Source organism: Rhinatrema bivittatum, chromosome 5 (genome assembly GCF_901001135.1).
Source record: "Rhinatrema bivittatum chromosome 5, aRhiBiv1.1, whole genome shotgun sequence".
Lineage (NCBI taxonomy): Eukaryota > Metazoa > Chordata > Amphibia > Gymnophiona > Rhinatrematidae > Rhinatrema > Rhinatrema bivittatum.
In genome coordinates this window covers 357,937,314-357,956,876 of record NC_042619.1, presented here as the reverse complement: position 1 = coordinate 357,956,876, position 19,563 = coordinate 357,937,314, and the positions used below count along the sequence as shown (strand labels likewise).

General features: G+C 42.5%; 1 protein-coding gene across 1 annotated transcript in view; it reads right to left on the bottom strand.

Annotated features, from left to right (window-relative positions):
• The window catches only part of COL4A1 (collagen type IV alpha 1 chain), a 376,455-nt gene that overhangs the window by 80,661 nt on the left and 276,231 nt on the right, over positions 1–19,563 (bottom strand). Inside the window, exons 30-34 of the mRNA XM_029604713.1 lie at positions 18,334–18,484; positions 10,936–11,049; positions 8,882–9,049; positions 4,603–4,692; positions 2,498–2,650 (exon numbers count right to left, since the gene is read on the bottom strand). Of these exons, the coding sequence (XP_029460573.1) occupies positions 2,498–2,650; positions 4,603–4,692; positions 8,882–9,049; positions 10,936–11,049; positions 18,334–18,484 (676 nt within the window). The remainder of the gene's footprint in view (positions 1–2,497; positions 2,651–4,602; positions 4,693–8,881; positions 9,050–10,935; positions 11,050–18,333; positions 18,485–19,563) is intronic.

Genomic DNA, 19,563 nt, shown 5'->3' with positions numbered 1-19,563 from the left:
AAAATCAATGGCACAGAGAAGCGTATAGTTTATATAGGACATCACAGCTCACCTAATTACTAGAACCAAGTCGCATGAGCATATAATGCCAGTACTCAAGGCCCTTCATTGGCTATAAGTTTTCCATAGAACAGGCTTTCAGGTTTTATATATGATTTACTGTATTTTTCATTATACTGTCCCTAGTTATTTGTCTGGCGGTATTCATGCATATCAACCAACAAGGGTTCTCGGTTTCCCTCAGAAAGCCTTCCTTCAGGTAGCATGTGGCATTAGGCTGGTGACTATAACACAAAGGGCTTTTTCTTGCTTGGGCCTCTCAGTTTGGGAATCATTGCCTTATGCTCTCAGACTCCTGAATGAATGCTCAGATTTTCATAAACAGTTTAAAGTCTGGCTTTTTACGAAGGTATTGAGTCTTGATATTGAGAAATGCCTGTTTTAGTATGTCTGCTTTATATACATTTTAACTCTATATCGCCTTGTATGCCTTGTGGGAGAGGCAATTGATACACCTGGAAATAAATAAAGTGCACAGCAGACTGTAAGAATCAAATAAGAAGACAACAAAGTCTGGAAAACCTACCAGCAGACATGGAGAAGGCTAGCATTTGTAACAGAATATGGACATGCTTGATTCAGATATGGTAGGAACAGAGTTGAGTGGTTGAGTAAGTGTGGTAACTAGGCAGACCATGGGATAGCTGTGTCGGTATCAACAGGGCATAACTCCCAAGAAACCAATCTTATCACGGCTAGTAAGTTGGTGGTGTCCAGTTACTATTCATCAAGGTGATAAGGAGAAAACAAGGGGCATAAAGAAAGCATAGGTGAGCAACACCGCAGGTGATGGGTTAACTACCATCAGGCTACCATTCCCCAGAAACCAACTAGATTGGTGCTAGCAGGTTGATGGTAGCCAGATGCCATCCAGCGAGGCCATGAGGATCTTGGTAGCTGGATGCCTGGGAGGTGGCTGCTTGGATTGTTGCGGGACTTGGATGTAAGATGAAGAAGTGCAGCTGATGGGTGATGGAACTTTTAACTCATGCCAGGAATGGTGGAGAACTAGCCACTGAGAGGCCATTCCATTTTTCCACCAACCTTTCTGTAAAGAAATATTTTCTCATGCTGCTCCTGAATGTACCTCATTGAAACCTCATACTTGAGCTCCTGTTCTACAGCATTGTTTCCTTCAAAGAAGGTTGCATTATTTATACCTTTCTCTCTTCTCTTCCAAGGTATAGAAATTTAGGTCTTATCTAATATGATTTTTGGTGTAGACCCTACACCATTTGGTACATAGGAACATAAAAAGTGCCAAGGGTCCATCAAGAAAGCCAGAAAGGCCCAGCATCATATTTCTGACGGTGGCCAATCTGGATCTCTAGGACGTACTGATAGATCCCAAACAGTAGACCTATTTCTGGTTGCCCATTTCCAGGTATAAGGGCTTCCCATAAATCTACCTGGCTAATAAGTTTTTATGGACTTTTCTTCCAGGAACTTGGTTCTCTCTCTTAAGCCTGTCTATATACTTTTGGAGGTACTACCTCCAGAACTGAAGACAATCTTCAAGGTGAAATCTCATCATGACCTTACCCATACTAAGATTCATACTCATGAACCTCAGGGCTGACAAAGGCAATGTAAGTTTGGACCTTAGGTGACTGAATTTTCAGACAATACATCTCTGATCACTGAGTTAATACTTTAAGAATACTTAAGACAACATACTGATGCAGAGATATATTAAATATGCCCTTCCAGGGTGAAATCTATCCTTTCATTCAAATATTAGTTGGAGAAACAGAGTAGAATATCATCTGATTTTCTAGTTTTAAAATTGTATTCAAACCAGTTAATAAGCAAAAATTCATTGATCTTTGACATTTTTAGGAAAAGATGATGGTTTAATAACACGGATCAAATGATAATGTAGGAGAGTGAATATTGAAAGACTGGAAAATGCCTGACCTTATACAGTATGAAAATTTCAGGTCAGATTTACTCTCAGTTTAGAAACAATAAGGTTGATGTTTAGTGGACTAGCAAGATGGGAAGTTACCTGGGTAACTTTGCCCAGATATATTCAGTGAAGCATAGCTGGGGACATTTTCCGCTGAATATACCCGGTTAAAGTTACTGAGTAGTTTTAGGACAGCTATTTTTCTTACCAGACCTGACTATCAGCACTCACCAGCTAACGTTTAGTCTCACCTCTAGAATTTTCCCCACTTCTTTTTATCTTAAGCTAAATTTTGTGTTGATAATGAATTACATGGACAACATTTCGAGAGGGCACGGGGGTGGGGGGGGGGGGGGGGGAAGGATTTTGAAATCATGGCTTTTGTCCAGGTAACTCCAAAGATTAACCAGAAAAACACTCTGAATATCAACCTCAATGCAATATTAAATTGATGTGTTTAAATAGTAATTTTGTTCAATGCTTCCTACTTTATTCAAGATTTATGATATGTTAAAGCCAGACACTTACCTTTATCACCTAGTTCACCCTTTTGACCTTTCATGCGTTCCATGTCTATCATTTCCATTGATCCCGGTTTACCTGGCAGACCATCTTCACCTTTGTCCCCTTTGTAGCCAGGAGAGCCAACCGTGCCAGGGAAACCAGGCACTCCAGGATCACCTGCCATTCAAGAAAACAACATGGAATGCTAATGCAAGGCTCCAAAAATTAGAACAGTTTCGGTAGTCGGCTAGATTTTTTTTTTCTTTTTTATCAGCCTCTCTCTCTCTCTCTCTCAATCCCTACTCTTTTCTCTCCCTCCCAACCTGCTTGATCCCCAGTCCTACCTCACTCCCTTTTGTCCTAGGCTACAGCTAATCTCCTGTTAACAACTATAAAGTAGCAATCTAGTTTTAAAGTGCCTGTGAAATAATCGCTGCCTATAACAATAACTCAGTGTCTTCTATTCAAATACATCAGAACTGCAGGAGCAAAAAACAGTGGATGCCTGTTTATGTCTCGTAATTTAGTGCTCCCATCTTTGCTCCAGGGAAAACATTTTCTTTTAGAGTATAAAATAAATAAGTTGCATGCCATGACAAGGTCAATTTAAAAAAAAAAAAAAATGTACACAGCACACCTATTTATGTCCAGGAATTCAGCTTTCAGATCTATACAAACTCTGTAGCAAAAGCAAGATAGTTCATAGACTGGCCACCAAAGAAATACTCTTCGTATGTAGAAAGCAAATAAAAATAAGTCCTTTTTTTTTTTTTATGACTAACTGAAACGGAGCCAGGTTTCACGTTACATAGCTCACTGTCATTCCTCGCTTTATGGGCATTTTAGCATCGTTGCCATCACCAGGTATGTACTGTGCAGAAAGTCAAACTCACTTCTGTATAAATAGCGCCATCTAGTGGCAAATCATGAAAATTGTTGAAGTAAGGTAAAAAGTTTTCTGTTTTTCTCTTTAAAGACAAGAAGCCTAGTCAGTCCAATAAAAATGTATCATTTTACTTTTTTTTTTGTTTACTGATTTAAAACAGTCATACAACATTTTCAAATAACTGTAATAACAAAATCACTTCATTCACCAGCATTTCTACCTTTAATAAGCCATGAGGAACATGCCCCTAGTGTGTTTTTGAATGAAGAGTTACAACTCTTGTAAGTTAGGCTGCCGGATTGTTTAAAAATGTATGAATTTTGGTATCTGAAATGATTTGGTTATTTGAAAATTCTGTATGACAACATTCAAATAAAAAAAGAAAACAAAAAAAAAGAAATATATTTACAATGCCATATTTATTTATTTATTTGTTTGTTTGGAGGATATTTTATTTTATTTGCTAATAGACGGCGCTGGGTTTGTATGCACATGCCGTGTAGAAGTAAACTTTTCTGCACAGTACAACCTGCTGATGGCTCTAATAAAAGCACATAACATGAGGAATCACAGAAGGTTATGCAAGACTGAGCTTTGTAGCCATAAAGAAAGCGTTTTGCTTGTGTTCTACATAAGTAGAGCGTGGAATGGAGTGTGTTGGTCTGTGATACATCTCGCTTTTCCAATGTTAAGGACTTGTGAAACACTGAAAATTTTACATTTTTCTATTTATTCTTAGCATGGAGGAAAGGCAGTGAAATAGCAATTAAATACCAATCCGCTTACTGAAAAACTTAAAAGTATGCAGATTACATTGTTCAACAACCCCATTTTGTCCAAAGGAAAAAATAGGTAGAAAAAGCACAAGCTTTCATGCATTGCTGACATTCATGTGTGATGAAACATCCATGAGTATGTCCATGCAGTGGCCATACATGTTTTTTTTTTTTATAACCGCGCGGAGCAGATCCGTGCAGATTGCAAAATACTACAGTAGATCTCCGCACTCTAGCTAAAATGAATAGTGCAAATGTGTTTTCCTTTGATTCACATTCTTATACTGAATTTCCCTAGATGCTCCATTTTTAGAAAAGCACAGGAGACATGATGGCTCACTTTTACCGTAAACTATACTAGAGGACAGCCTCCATTTTACACAGCACAAGATTCAGAATGCCACAAATACAAATGTAACCTTTCCATTTCATTCCAAATAAAAGCATAAATTATTTCTCACTCTTACCCTTTTCCCCTGGGATTCCGGGAGCACCGACGACTCCTGTAGGACCCGGTTCCCCAGGAGTCCCTAAAGATCCCATTTCTCCTTTTGTACCTAAAAAGAAGAACGTCAAACGACAAAAAAAGATCTTTCAACACATACATTTAGGGCTCTTTGCATTTTCATCACCTAGGAGGTTGGTTTTTCAGTAGTTTGGAGTGATAAAGGATACGAAAAAGCCACTGATGAATTGTGCTACAGAGCAGGAGGTCTTTTTCAAACTTTGTGTCAGTGCGGCCGCCTGTATCGCACAGTGGTATACAGCCCTTCACGCTTTCTTGGTGGTTTATCTTACGTGAGACACCACGATTCGTGTTTGTAATCACTGAATCCAGTGTCTGACAAAGCAGACTGATCCAGCGGTGCCCAGTGGATTTTAGAAGCCCAACAGGGAAAGCCTTTGTGTAATTAGGAAAACTGGTTCTTAACCTGCTAATTTTCATTCCAGCAGTATCACAGATCAGTCCAGACTCCTGGGTTTTTGCCTCCCTGCCAGCAGATGGAGACAGAGAAAGTTTCACTGACACTGTACATAACCCAGTGTGCCACCTGCAATCCCCTCAGTATTGACCTGTACCCCAAGCCAAGATGACAGCAACAACCATACATTTCTAAGCAAGCTTCTAAGCAAACTCACTCCCCTCCAACAAGCCAGAAGAAGGTGAAGTTGCCCAAAAAGACAATGGAAGACTTGTTTCCCAAATTTAACATAAGCGATCAGCATTGAAAACCTCTAACAACTCCGCACTATATATAAAGCAACAGTACGAGCAGCGGATTTTCCCCTGCAGTAAATAGGCGGATCTCTGGACTGATTTGTGGTACTACAGGAATGAAAATTAGCAGGTAAGAACCAATTTTCCTTTCTCTGTAGGTACCCAGATCAGGCCAGACTCCTGGGATGTACCTAAGCTCCCCTTAACTTGGGTGGGATGTGAAGAGTTCTGCTCATAGAACACTTGCACTAAAGCTCATGGAAGCCGGAGCCCCGACATCTAGCAAAAGTGGGCAATGACTTCCCAGTAGCCACCCAGCAAATTTCATGCGGAGACACCTGCTGTGATTCAGTCCAGTAAGTAACCTGAGAACCCGTCAAGTGCACCCCTAAACCACCACACCCCCGCCACAGGTGCCCTTTAGAAATGTAGATTGACTTGATTGCTTCCTTCAGCCACCACACAATTGTAGCCTTAGATGACTTATTTCCCTTCTTTGGACCACTCCACAGTACAAAGAGGTGATACGATCTACAAAGAGGTGATGCGATCTATGGAAATCATAAGTGACCTCTAGATACTTCAATAATGCATGCCTCCAATCTAAGAGCCTAAGCTCCTCGCAATACGAATCCAACTCCATAAAAGCTGGAATGCCAAGACTACCTCAGGCAGAAAAGAAGGCACCATGCATAAAGATACCCCCAAATCAGACATCTGACAGTGCCTGGAGCTCCGAAATTCTCCTGGCTGAACAAATAGCCACCAAGAAAACCACTTCAAGAGTCAAGACCTTAGTGGTTCAAACCGAGCCTCACACAATCCTCTAAGGCAGCGGTTCTCAACCAGTGTGTCGCAGCACACTAGTGTGTCGCGAGGCACCGGCAGGTGTGTCGCATACCCGCTGCTCTTTCCCCTCTTTGCCGCCATTCCGGCCCGGGCTGGCTATCAGCACATTCAAGCGCTGAGGGGGCAACGGCAGCAGTGCTTGTGGAAGCCGGCAACAGGAACGTGACCTTCCTCCCCCCTGTGGCCCGGAAGAGGAAGTGATGTTTACCGGGCACGCGGGAAGAAGAAAAGGTCATGCTCGCATGCTGCTGCAGGAATCTCATCCCAAGGCTCTCCCCGGCCCCGCTACACTCAGCAGGTTGCCTGTGCTGCAATCATCGTGGCACTGAGCAGTCAGCTGAGAACGTGGCCGCCGGGATTTCCTGCTGCGCAGCTGCTGGGGAAATCCGTCCATTAGCTGCCCGGACCCAGAGCTGAAAATCGGTGCTGGCTGGCCACTTTGCCAGGGGCTGCAGGAGTTTTGTGCCACTCCCCCCCCCCCCCCCCCCCCCCCCCCCGGCTCTGACCTCTCCTCTCACCAGAATAACCCCAGCAAGAAAATATAAAAATAATAATAAACTACAAAAAAAAAATTAAAGGCTGGGGTGGGGAGAAGAAAAAGCATAGAATTACATTCAAGGCTGACTGCTCTGTGCCATGATAGCAGCACAAGCAAACAGCTAAGTGCTGCCTTCTTGCCACTGCGGGGTGGGGAGGTCACTCCTGCTGCAGTTTGGAAGGCCTTGGAAACATTCCAACTGGGAGGAGAAGGATGGATCTATACCATAGGCCCAACCTGGCTCTCCCCAACCTCTCTCGGGGAAGCTTCTGTCCTTAGGAACAAGGGAGAAGAACTGATCATTGCTTTGCCTTCCACTCCATTCCCCTTCCAGAGACACTGTACGCTGAGAGGATGTCCCAAAATGGGCAAAAGATGTAGTAGTCAAATCACTGAGCATCTAAACAGCACTGACACAAAACGGAGAGAGAGTGAGGAGTGAATTGCTATCAGAAAGCAAGTCTCACATCAAGGCGTTTGGATCTGTTCATCCCCGGCGCCTAGCTCACCTGAACTTCGGCTCTAGGCAGCCTCCTGTGTGCACACCATTGCCACCTGGGCATACACACCCACTCCTCCAGGATGCGCACAAATACACGCTCAAGACTAGGTTGCGGTCATACACACACAAGTAGATTCTCAAATACATGCTCGTATACGTACAGGTAGTTGCACAAATATGCACTCAAGTCTAGGTCACAAACAAACATGCTCAAATCTATGCCATGGCCTTAGGAGCCCGGGTCCCAGCACATACAACCATCACGCAGTGAGAATGCGTGCACACGCCTACGCACGCGGAAAAGAACCACTGCGGTGGCCTACCTGCCTGCACCTTTAGCTCATTTAGGCCCGGATCCATTTAACATCCGGCACCAAAAATCATTAGCCTGAAGAGCTTCTCAACAGCTCAGGCCTCTTGACTGGGCGAGAATCCATGGAGAAAGGGGCCAAGAGCCCGCATCTCGCCAAACATGCTTTGCACATAAGCAAATTAAAACTGGCAGAAGACCTCTACTAGAACCAGACACTCCTCAGCGCAAGTGCCTCTCTGCACCTCTGCAGGGCAGGGAACTGCTTGCAATAGTTGAAAAGGGGGTTCCTCAACTATGGGGGATGAGGGATCTGGACCACCAGATGTCCATCCCATGGACTTCCGGACCAAGCTATTAGAAAGGTCACCAATTCCCTGCTCATCCGCCTCAAACCAAGGGTGATGGCCCCACCAGGACCTCACAACCCCCTGGGAGGATCCAGTAATTTTGACTTTTAATCTTTATTTTTTTTCCCTTTCTCTCCAGACTGCAAGTTTTATACCATCTTCATCTGCTGAAGACAGAGAAATACTGAGGGTGGCACAATGGGTTATGTACAGTGTCAGTGAAGCTTTCTCTGTCTCCATCTGCTGGCAGGGAGGCATAAACCCAGGAGCCTGAACTGATTTGGGAATATAGAGAGAAGGAGCTTTATCATGCACAGGACCTGATTTCCTAAGGCTTTTCCCCTACTCTGTGTGTATGAGAAAAATGTTTAGTAAAACAGGACCACAGTAAGAACAAAAAAAAAAAACAAGGAAAGGAAATCCCACCATTAATGTTAATTACTAAGCAGCACTTCACTTGATAGGCAGCTCATAAACATTTCTTGACTAGAGATACTGTTGGGCACAAATGCTGCGTGCCCACATCTACCCACCCAGGCTGCATGGCGGAGCTCAGCACATGCTTCGAGAGCGGGTAGCGTGTCCACTGAGCATGCATGTGGCACAAAAGGAGGCGAGGGCCACGAGCCTGCCAGACTGCAGAGCAAAGAAGGAAATTTCCATTCGGCGGCTGAGCTTTAAATGACAGATCTGACCCTCCCCCTTTGCACCGCATGCTCACAAGCAGGGGAAACCTCCGCAAGTGATGTCCCGCTTGCTATAAACGAATGGACATTTTTCGGAATGGCTCGTTTGGAGTGCAGTTGTCAAACAGCGATTGCATCCACTGCTCTGCACCTTTACGTCTTATAAAGCTGGCTATGCAGCCAGTGCTAGAAATCAAATCTCCTCCTCCTCCTCTATCCATCCTTTAATTGTCATAATCCCATCAGCACCCCCACCCCACCCAATCATTCGTTTTCCGTTAAGTGTTCTCACCTTGAAAGCCTTGAAGACCCTCTTTTCCGGGTGGCCCGGGTGATCCAGGTAAGCCCGGCATTCCTGTACCCCCGGTTATGCCATGGCCACCCTTGTCTCCTTTTGGTCCCGGCATATCCAGTCCGGGGAAACCCGGGTAACCCTTCTCTCCCTTTGATCCTGTAGGTCCTGCGTAAAAAAAAAAAAAAAAAGCCGATAAAAAAGTCAAGCTTTGGCGTTGTTTGTAACAGAGAGAAAGTGGAGCTGGGTTTCAGTGCTTTCGATGCCATGCGCCCTTGCTGGAGCGTTTCAGCCTGAGCTGGCCTACCCCTTCCCTTCCATGAATCACGTCGATAGGGGGGGGTAACCTTATTATCAAGGCCCTTGGATTCTCTCAGCAGGTGGAGGCACAGTTCTTGAAACTCTTCCTCAGAGGTGCATAAATGTGTGTGTACAGGTAAACGCAAATGTGTTTTCTTTTAAAACATACAATAGATTTGCAGCCTCTCTCTCTTGTGTGTCAGGATCATTTCTTTGGTTCTTGTGTCGTGCTTTCTTTCCCTTTCCATGCTTTTCTCTCGTGTTTATTTCTTCTGCGTACTCCCCTTTCTCCCTCTCGATCCGCAAGCTCTCCTCCCCCACCCCCACAAAAGATGCTTTCTCCTCGCTTGCCTTCACACCTTCAGTCTTTTCCCTTTGCCCCATTCTCTCCTTCCCTCTCTGTTTGATCTCCTCTGACATTTTCCCCTCCCTCTCCTCCCCAGCTTTTATCCCTCCCCTCTAGTCTCTCCACCAGCATTTCACCCCCCTCACCTTTCCTGCTTCTGTTCCCTTTTCCCTCTGTCGTATCTGCTTCAATACTCTCTGCCATTCCTTCGCCCCCCCCTCTCTTGTGCTTCCTCCTCCCAGTCTCCAGCAGCCTCATCTCTCCTCCTTCTCCCCCCCTATAACCTGTCATCTTCCTTCCTATAGTCTGTCCCCATTCAGTTAATAATATCTGCAGAACCTCCCACCCCCCCACTCAGCCCTCGTCTTTCCTCTTCTGTCTCTGCTGGGGCCCCGCCGCTTCCTCTTTCCTGCCACGGGACTCTGCTGACCGTGTGTGTGCCAGGCAGCCCTGGACAGGAAGCAGCAGCAGCCACCCAAGCTCAGCAGCGGAGGCTGAAGAAGAGAAGGACAAGCAGCAACGGCTGCCGCCAGGTCGGCATGGGCACGCGCCCCTCCCCCACCCCCCCCCCCCCCAGGAAAGCCCCGGGACTTGTGTGCGAGCCGCCGAGCCTACTCAACATAGGCTCTGCGCGCGCGCAGGGGGAACTTCGGGCAGGTTTTCGGGGGGTACGCGCGTATCTTACGTGCGTGCCCCTTTGAAAATCTGGCCCTATGCTTTCATTAGTTAAAAGTTTGCATTTTGGAGAGAATATTTCACATTTCACCTCTTTATGAACACTGAAGGACATTTTTAAATGCATATATTTATAAACAGTATTCAGAAACTCCCCCATTAAATATTTAATTTCAAAAAGCGTCTTGCATTTTTTTCCCCATTTATAGGAACGACTATCTAAACTGCCGAGGAGAAGCGATTACACCAAGGTTGCAAAAAAATGTGTGCTCGAAGAAGCTGCAGTTGTTGCTCCTTGCAGGGCACTTTGATTTGATTTGCAAACGTTTTCGGGTTCTGTGAGGGCTTTTGCTCTAAAGGCTCCCCCCACAGTCCTACAACCTATTTCGTACGCATCTAAAAGGAATTTGAACTCGCTTCCCTTTGAAGATAAAACATAAGCTCCGTCGTCCAGTTAAATAAGCAGCTCCTCTCAGTTAAGCTGCCATATCTTCCCTTAACCTGGTTTCTTCATTCTCTTGTCTTTCCACGTCGTCCTATTATAGTGTACCGATGGACAAGCAATTTAGTCACAATTTTTAAAGGAGTTCAAGAGCTTGTGAAGGATCACAGCTTCGGCTTCGCGTTCTTCTACCACTTTATTAAAGGAAATAGTACGGCACCCTCTAGCGAAACATGTTTCCTATTGACAGCGTTGATGCGCTAACCCATTCCACATTGTGAGTTACTGTACCTGTTAAACCTGGTGGGCCTTGCGTTCCAGGAGGTCCTGGTGGCCCCTGAGGGCCTATCCCGGGCACACCTGGGGTACCCTGTAGACCTGGTACTCCAGTACGACCTGCATCACCTAAACAAAAAGTATAATCATATTATTTCAGAAAACAATATCATACTTTTAGAAATAAATTCAATGTTGGTTTTATATAGCATGGCCCTTTCTGTAAATAATAAAGTCGGCAGTCTGGAATTATTTCTTGACTCAAACTTGAGTGTGGAAGCAAATATTATTAACACTTCCAAAAGCATGCTTGCCCAGTTAAGATATGTTCCTGTATTATATACCCTTATTTACATCATGCTAATTTAGTTACTTGATTATACCGAGACTAGTCTATGATGCTATTCTCCATATGGGCATTCACCGAAGCCGATTCGAAAGCTGAAACTGGTCCAAAACAGTTCTGCCCGGTTACTTCAGGATGTGGATACAGGGAACTCCACTAGTTATCAGCATATTTTAAGCTCAAATCTGGGCCTTTAGAATATTACATGGCCAGGACTCTACTTATCTCACAAAATACATCTTTATTTATTTATTTAAAATATTTATAGCCTGCTACTCCATTAAGGTCTGCTCACGAGGGACTGCCAGTGATCCCTTCATTGACTTGTTAGAAATAGAGGGAAAGGATGCTCTTGCTTTATCCCTTCTCTTTAGAACCCCTAAAGAAATCCACCTCACACCAAATTATTTGCTGTTTAAGACATCATTTAGAGCTGCGCCTCTATTCCCAAGAGATTGACTATGGATTAAGTCAGGATTTGATACTTGTAAGTAGCGGTTTTATTCTTTTTATTGTATGCTCATTATAGTATTTTAAATTTATTGGGTTGGTTTCTATTATTGATATGTTTTGCCCTTTATTATTTTATTACATTTTATTGTTATTAGTTTATCATGGTTTTTCTTACATATTGGTTCACACTTTGAAGACTGCAGCCATAAGCAATGTTATAAATAAAACATGTTACATAATTCTATTGAACAACATACTGCATCTTATATAGAAGATGTAATCCTTCATAATTGTTTGCACATTCCACTATGTGAAATGTTAAAAAGAATTATGTGAAAAAAGGATTCAGTGTCTGTTCCATCCATCCAGGGGCAATATTACTCTCTAAAGAAAAGCAGAAAAATAACCAAAATTGGCAAGCTAGAAGAAAATGTGAATATTTCAGATGAGTTCAAAAAGCAGAAACATTGAGTCAGTATTTTCAGACAATGAACTCTTCCAAAATAAAATTCCCCAGTGCTTTTACTATGAGAGATGGTTAGAAGTTGCAGAATGTTGCTGACAGCTCCATTCTAAAGCCCCCTCTCGTCCCCTAGCAGGTTGGACCAGAGCAAGACCGGCAGAGAAAAAAAAAAAAAAAAAAACAGGAAAAAATATGAAGCTGCTGGCAAAGATTACATTGATATCAAAGGGAGCCTTCCTCCACAGCCTTACGTACCCCTCCCTCCCATCATCCCTCCATCCCTGCAGACACACCACCTCCATTTCTGCTACACACACACATGCACCACCTACATACCCACACCACCAAGTACATGCCTAAGGTTTACCACGATTCATATGTTTGTCTGCATGCAGTATTCGTATCTGAGTATGCAGCCCACTCTTCTTTGCTTGCTCTCTAAATTTTAAATTTACATCAGAGTGTTTTGTAGTAGCGCAGTGTAAACTGGGACACTGCTTCGGTTTTGCTCTGAGCTAAGCTGCTGGGGGGGGGGGGAGGGGGTGTTTGGAATGGAACATTTTCCATAAGCATTATAATCCCACATACATTCAAACGTACTTTCCAAGCTGTTCAATGTCATCACCCTATGATTGCAACAAGGGGAAATACTATATTGAAATTTAGCATTTATTTCATACGTAATGCAAGAATCTCATCACCTCTTCTATAAATCTATGTTGAACGTATTCTCAAAGCCATGAACCTGCATGCTTGCATAGAAAAAGAAGGTACCATATGTCCACATTTAAGGATAAACGTAGCATATATTTGTGCTCTCTAGCCTACTATTGTAGGCTAGAGAGCACATTATATTTAGCTACTGTTACATGAGGTAAACCCTTTTGGGACAAACCTGTTTTGACAAAGGCAGTATAAACCTACAATGTAACATAGCATCAGGCCTTACTAAATTCAAAGCCATTCCCTAAATTAGAGATGGTCAAATCCAGTTCCTAAACCAGGGGTGGTAGTGGTACATTCCAGTCACCCCTCTGGAATATTTTGATGTGAGCTGTGCCCACAAGAGGACATAGGGACTAGTGAGGAGATTGAAGAAGTCCTCATGTGAAGACAGAAAGGATGGATAATTGAGTTCTGCCCTGGAAGCTGGAGAGAGAGAAGAGTATGGCTGCAAAGGCTGGAGGCGCTCAATACAATTTTAATTCAACAGAGATCTAATGTGAGAATATATTGCAGGAGACCAGAGTATAATATTCCTACTAGGGATGGGCATTTGTTTCAAACAAATGGGTAATCCAAACCAAAATGCCCATATTTGTCATGGTTTGGATTACCTGAAATAAATGGGCCATTCCTAAAAAAAACAAAACAAAACTGTCAGATCCAGTGACTCAGCAAGTCATAGGGGCCTGGACCCAGCCAGGGTCTCCCCAGATGCTTCCAGCCTTCCAACCCCTGCCAAGTTCTAGAGCCCAGCCAGAGCCTCCCCGGGACCCTTTCAACCCCCTCCCACCCACTACTCAGAAAAATCAACTGGGACCAGTGAGATCTCTGGCCCCCATTTACCTCTTCCATAGGGGCCCTGAATAAAAAAAGAGTTAGTAGCAATGCCCATTCACTTCTGCCCCTGTTGTGATTTTTTTTTTTTTTTAAATGGTGTGTGTCAGCCCTGAAAGCGGTGGCAAAGTGATCCCAGATAGGCTCAGGCTATGGAATTTTGGCATGGGTTGGGGGCCAGAGGGGTCAAAGGAGGCCCCAGGGAATATGGAAAAAGTAGTGGTGATGGTTTGAAAAAATTAAAAACCCAAGATGAAAAATGAACTGAAAGTATTCTCCCAGAATATTTCAGAGGCAGCATGAGGACAGTAGACAGACAGAGATAATCATGAGAAGTAGTAACAATCCTCCAGCAAATCAATCAGTCTGTGAGCCCATAAGATCCAATTCCCCCATGATTCATCTGTAACCTGAAACATGACCTAGACCCCTGGCTAACCAATAGAATAAATGGCATAGTAGCCAAGGCTTTCTACCCAGCTGACTCAAAAGGGCTGTTATCAAACCCATCCTAAAATACCTGGTGCTGATCCTAAAATAATCAACAACTATCGCCCAGTATCCAGCCTCCCCTTCTTATCCAAGGTGGTGGGAAAAAGTAGCTTTCCTCTAATTCTTAGATTTCCTAGAGGAGTAGAATATCCTACATCGGTACCAGTCTGGGTTCAGGAAAGGTCATGGAACAGAATCTGTTCTGTTGGCCATCACAAACAGTATCCACCTCCATGCGGATCAAATGGTGACTCCCTCATTGTCCTACTTGATCTCTCAGCCACCTTTGATTCAGTTGATCACCATCTCCTGATCCAGTGACTCAGGGACATCGGCACTGATGGCACTTCCCTAAAATGGTTTGAATCATTCCTTGCCAACAGAATGCTAGTTATGTGGACCAACAAACTGTCTTGCCCTAGAGAACTCACTGTGGAATGCCTCAGGGTTTGGTGCTCCCGATATTTTTCAACATCTATATGATTCTGCAACCTCATTCAGTCCTTAAATAATGATTGACTCCTATTTGCAGATGACATCCAACTCTGCATCAAAATGGGATCTGACCAAACATCATCCATTACTAATCTCAATAACTGTCTCACAGAGGTAGCCCAATGGCTTAAACACAAACCCAAACTAAACCCATCTAAAACAGAATTCCTCTGGCTCAGCTGACACTAAAATCGCTTCCCTCGTTAGTACAGCCTTATATCCTAAGGAGCTGGTACAAAAACTAGGGGCTCAACTTGACCAAAATCTCATAATGGGACTCCAAATTTCTAAAGTAGTAAAGTCTTCCTCCTTCATGTATCTGCATCAGATCCACCAACTGCATAATTTCCTTGATAAATGCAGTCTTGCTACTGTAGTCCATGCATTAGTCACCAGGCTAAATGATTACTGCAATTCCTTAGGCATCTCACAATACAGTTTGAAGCACCTCCAGCTCCTACAAAGTAGTGCCATGAGAATTTTGATAGGTGCAAAATCAAATGAGCATATCAAACTTATTCTACATCATCTTCAAAGGGCTCCCAGTGGTAAACAGGATAACATTTTAAACTCTCTGCTTTGTCTACAAACGTTTGAATAAACAGCCCTCTCTATACCTCTCTCAACTTCTCTCCTCTTACATACCCTCAAAGGATCTCCGGTCCGCCAAAATGGTTCTACACTTCTCTTCCCCTGACCACTGCCAGATTGACCTGCACAAGACTCTATGCTTTCAACTGTTATGCACCAAACAGTTGGAACAAAGTACCACTAACCCTGTGCCTGTGCCTGGAGGAAAAAAGCTAAGACATGGCTTTTCAGCCAGGCCTTCCCAAAAATCCAAATCTTTGTTCCAGCTTCCTGAACTCTTTACAAAGGACTGTGTTACAAACAGGGAATACAACTGGGTCTTGAAACTTTTCACAAATGGGATTTTCTATACTGGATCCCAATGCTTCATTATATGCAAATTCTGATTTGACTCTATGATGTTCTATTGCCTCTGTTCATTTTAATTTCTTGTAATCTGCCTTAAAACCAACTTTGGGAAAAGATGGAATATCAAAATGTCCATAAATAAAACAATAATAATAATGATCTTAAAAAGCAGAAGTCACATTTCTTTTTTTTATCTTTATTAATTTATAATACATACTCAAGGAAAAATGCTATACATATATTTTAGAAAGAATTCCAAAAAGAAAATACACTCATAATTAGAATGAAAGGAAACAAATTTCATAAAAGAGTCTTTACAGTTTCAAGCCCACTATTTACAAGGAAGCCAATACCACAATCCTAGGCTAACATCCAAATAAAGAAAAGACAAGATCAGTAGCCAAACAGTCTTATCAATCAAGGACTTTATGCTGAAATATACCCCATTAGCCATTGCTAGAGCCCATACAAACAATTTGTTCACTAAGAAAGAGAATTAATAGACTAGGCTCAAAAAATATATATGACATGTTATTGTAAGTGACCAAATATTTACACGGAAATTTAAGAAAAAAAAAGAGACTCAACTGGATTACTCTAAGTCGCATCAACAGAAACTCTTCCTCTTCCTTTGAGTTACTTTTGCAACATCGGGAAAATTCCTAATCCAACATTGAAAAAACAGCTCCTCATGGTATCTAATAAATAATCTCAGCAGCCAATCTCTATCTAGGTCCAGAGCAAATATCATTATAATAGTAAAAGGAGTAGGCAAGTTCTTGTCCAATGTCTTCTAAATAGCAGACAACTTCAAACTACTATCTAAAATAGGAGAAATATTGCACAGAAGATCCATACCTTCCTCCTTCTTAAAGGTGGAAGGTAGAAAATTCTGGACACAGGTGGGAAGGATTGTTCTGGAATTTTCAAAATTTCTTTAAGATATCATTTAAACATATCCAATGGTATAACTGAGGGAGATGAGGAAAATTAATTAAGCATAGATTCCTGCACCTATCCATATTTTGCAACTTAGATGCAAGTATAACATTATCTTAACTATTGCATCATGCTCACTTTCCATATGCTTAAGTGTCAACAGAAGATAAATGAACTTCAACTTCCTTCTTAAAAGTTTCCAAATCACCAATTCTCCATGTCCATATACTTTACTGAGATTGAGGCTATCTGAACAGATACTGCTTTGCCTAGACCCAGAATGGCCTTCCATATTTCTTCCAAAGTAAACATGTTAGGTCTTTCTAAGTCAGACCCCTCCAACCATAGAAGCAAATTGTACCCTCCGGGCTCTGACAAGGAACCAACCTCCCTGCACAGCAACCCAGCCATGTCAATTGCTTCCCCTGAACTTGCAGCATCTGTTCTGGGGTCACAGCTTGATGGCCTCATCGCCAAGGCTTGAGTTATGTGCACCATGGCTGGATCCTTCTGGAGGTCCTTTAGGGCTAATCAAAACGCTATGCCCTGAGGAAGAAGGAGGCACTTCTTCTCTACTCCTTGCACTTCCCAACAGACTAGACCCCAAAGAAACTCCCTGCAGCTCTGGTTGCAAAACAAAAGAATCCATCAGACTGGTAGATGGGGGTATCTGAAGGTACCAGGACAACCCTTGTCCTCCACTTCTGAATCATACCAGATAACCAAGTTAGGCAAATGAGGCAAGAAATTTAGATGTCACAGAGACTTCAGGAAGCATGGCCACCTATACAGACACAACTTGGTCTCTCCCATCTTTTTTAATTATTACATGGTGTTTCATATCTCAGAATTTAATGGGCAGTCTTCCAAAGAAGAAGAGCAAGGGAAGAGGAGTAAAAGAAGCATTTATTGCTGTTGGCTGCTATCTGCCATAAACAGATTGTTTTTCTGTTTACAAGTTTTATCCTGAAATAAAGTTCTTGAGAACAAGCACCTGTGTGGAAAGTACACTTCGTGATACTGTGAAAAGCAAGGTATAAGGTTTCCCCACATCAGTCTTAAAGAGTAATTCTCCACCCTGGTAGGTAAAAACTCCTAGGCTTCTTTATGGACTGGTATAGCACAAATCTACATTAAACTAATTTATTCAAGCAGTAAAAGGCTAGCAATAATAAAAAAAAAAAAAAAAAAAAGACAGAAATGATCTGGCATCTCTTTCAGGAGATGAAAATTATTAGACTTAATCCCTATGAAAACTTGAGCAATATCACATTCAGAGCTAGCTCTATGGCTCAGAGACCACCTGCATGAACTCTGAGATGATTGCCACTATTGCAGTGAAGCCTACTGGCCAATGAATGGTGCTGAAGGAGAGTCTCAGAGGAGACATCTCTCTAGCCATCAGGTCAGCATTGGCCCCTGTGCTACCTGTTTGGGGTGGAGGAATAAACGAGAGACACAAAAGTATTTCTCACTCCAGCTCAAAGACAGCAGAATTCAAATACACTTCAGATTAAGGGAGCTAAGGGTTATGAGGGTCACTGTAATTTTGATAGGCCCATTTCTTCACTACTGCTTCCATCAACAGAGTTTTCTCCTCTCCATCCTTTCATTAATCCCTTGTTCTCCACCTGCTAAATAAAAGATGATCTGCATCACTGTGCTCAGAAATACGTTTCCTAGAGACTGATCTTTCTGTACATGTAGTTTTATCTAGAGAAGTTACCTTTGGCGCCTGGTTGACCAGGAACTCCTGGAAAGCCTTGCTCTCCAGGCACGCCATGTCCTCCTGAACTTCCTTTTTCTCCTGAGGCTCCAGCTGGGCCTTGTGGGCCTGGTGACCCTGTAAGACCAGGAAGACCTATTCCAGGTTCACCCTTAATATTAAAAAAAAAAAAATCAAAGTTTTAAAAGAATCAATAAGCATCACAGTCATGTCTTAGAAACATAGAAATAACGGCAGAAGACGACCAAATGGCCCATCCAGTCTGCCCAGCAAGCTTTCATACTTATTTTTCACATACTTACCATACTTATCATAAAGTAAATCTTCTCAAGGACTATTCACTATTTTGTGAGGATATGTTATATCTTTTAAACAAGACTAAGAGATAACCAATTTTTTTTTTTAAAGTATCAACCCTATCTAATGCACCACGGGGCAAATTTGAATTTTGTACTCCATGCCTTTTGAAGAGAGAAGATTCACATCCCGAAACCAGTCAAGTCTAGATAATCTGGTGGCAGATTCAGGCTTTCATATGAAACTCCTCACACGGATGCATAATATTTAAATAGGATCTTATATAAATTCAATGCACAGATTAACTATGAAAGATTAACACGGTTAAATTCTCTGCCCTTCAAAACATATTTTCAAAATGCACATCTTTCCTAGTCCTTACATCTTAATTTCCATTTTGCTGTGCCCTAATCTACAGGATTTGTTTTAATTGTGCTGATATTTTCACTTTCCTGCAGACTGCCTCATATTGAAAACGCACAGGTCTACGGAATGGTTTTGCTAAGATCTTTGTCTATCCATTTTCTTGACAAGTTCTGCCTGGAAGATCTCTCTTTATTATAATTAGTATGATGCAAGAACAAACCCAAGGAAGGAGCGATTTCCAGAGGCAACCATACATGCACAGGGGATACAGCATTTACAATAAACAGGTGAGAAACCCCCCATCATGGATTTAATGATGTAAAGCCACAGTTCATCTTGTTAAAATGTAAAACACAGTTGATAATTTCACCAACTTGTAATAAAGACCATAAACACTCTGCAAAAGCATCCCCCATGTGTATACAACCTGCAGGTTTTTGTTTGCCAACACTATTTGCCAGGCTATTATAGACAAAATAGTATTTCATAACCACCAATTTTCATATCTTTGTTTCTCTGAAGGGATGTGTTTTGTTTGCAGAAATTTCAAGCTATTGTGAGGGACAT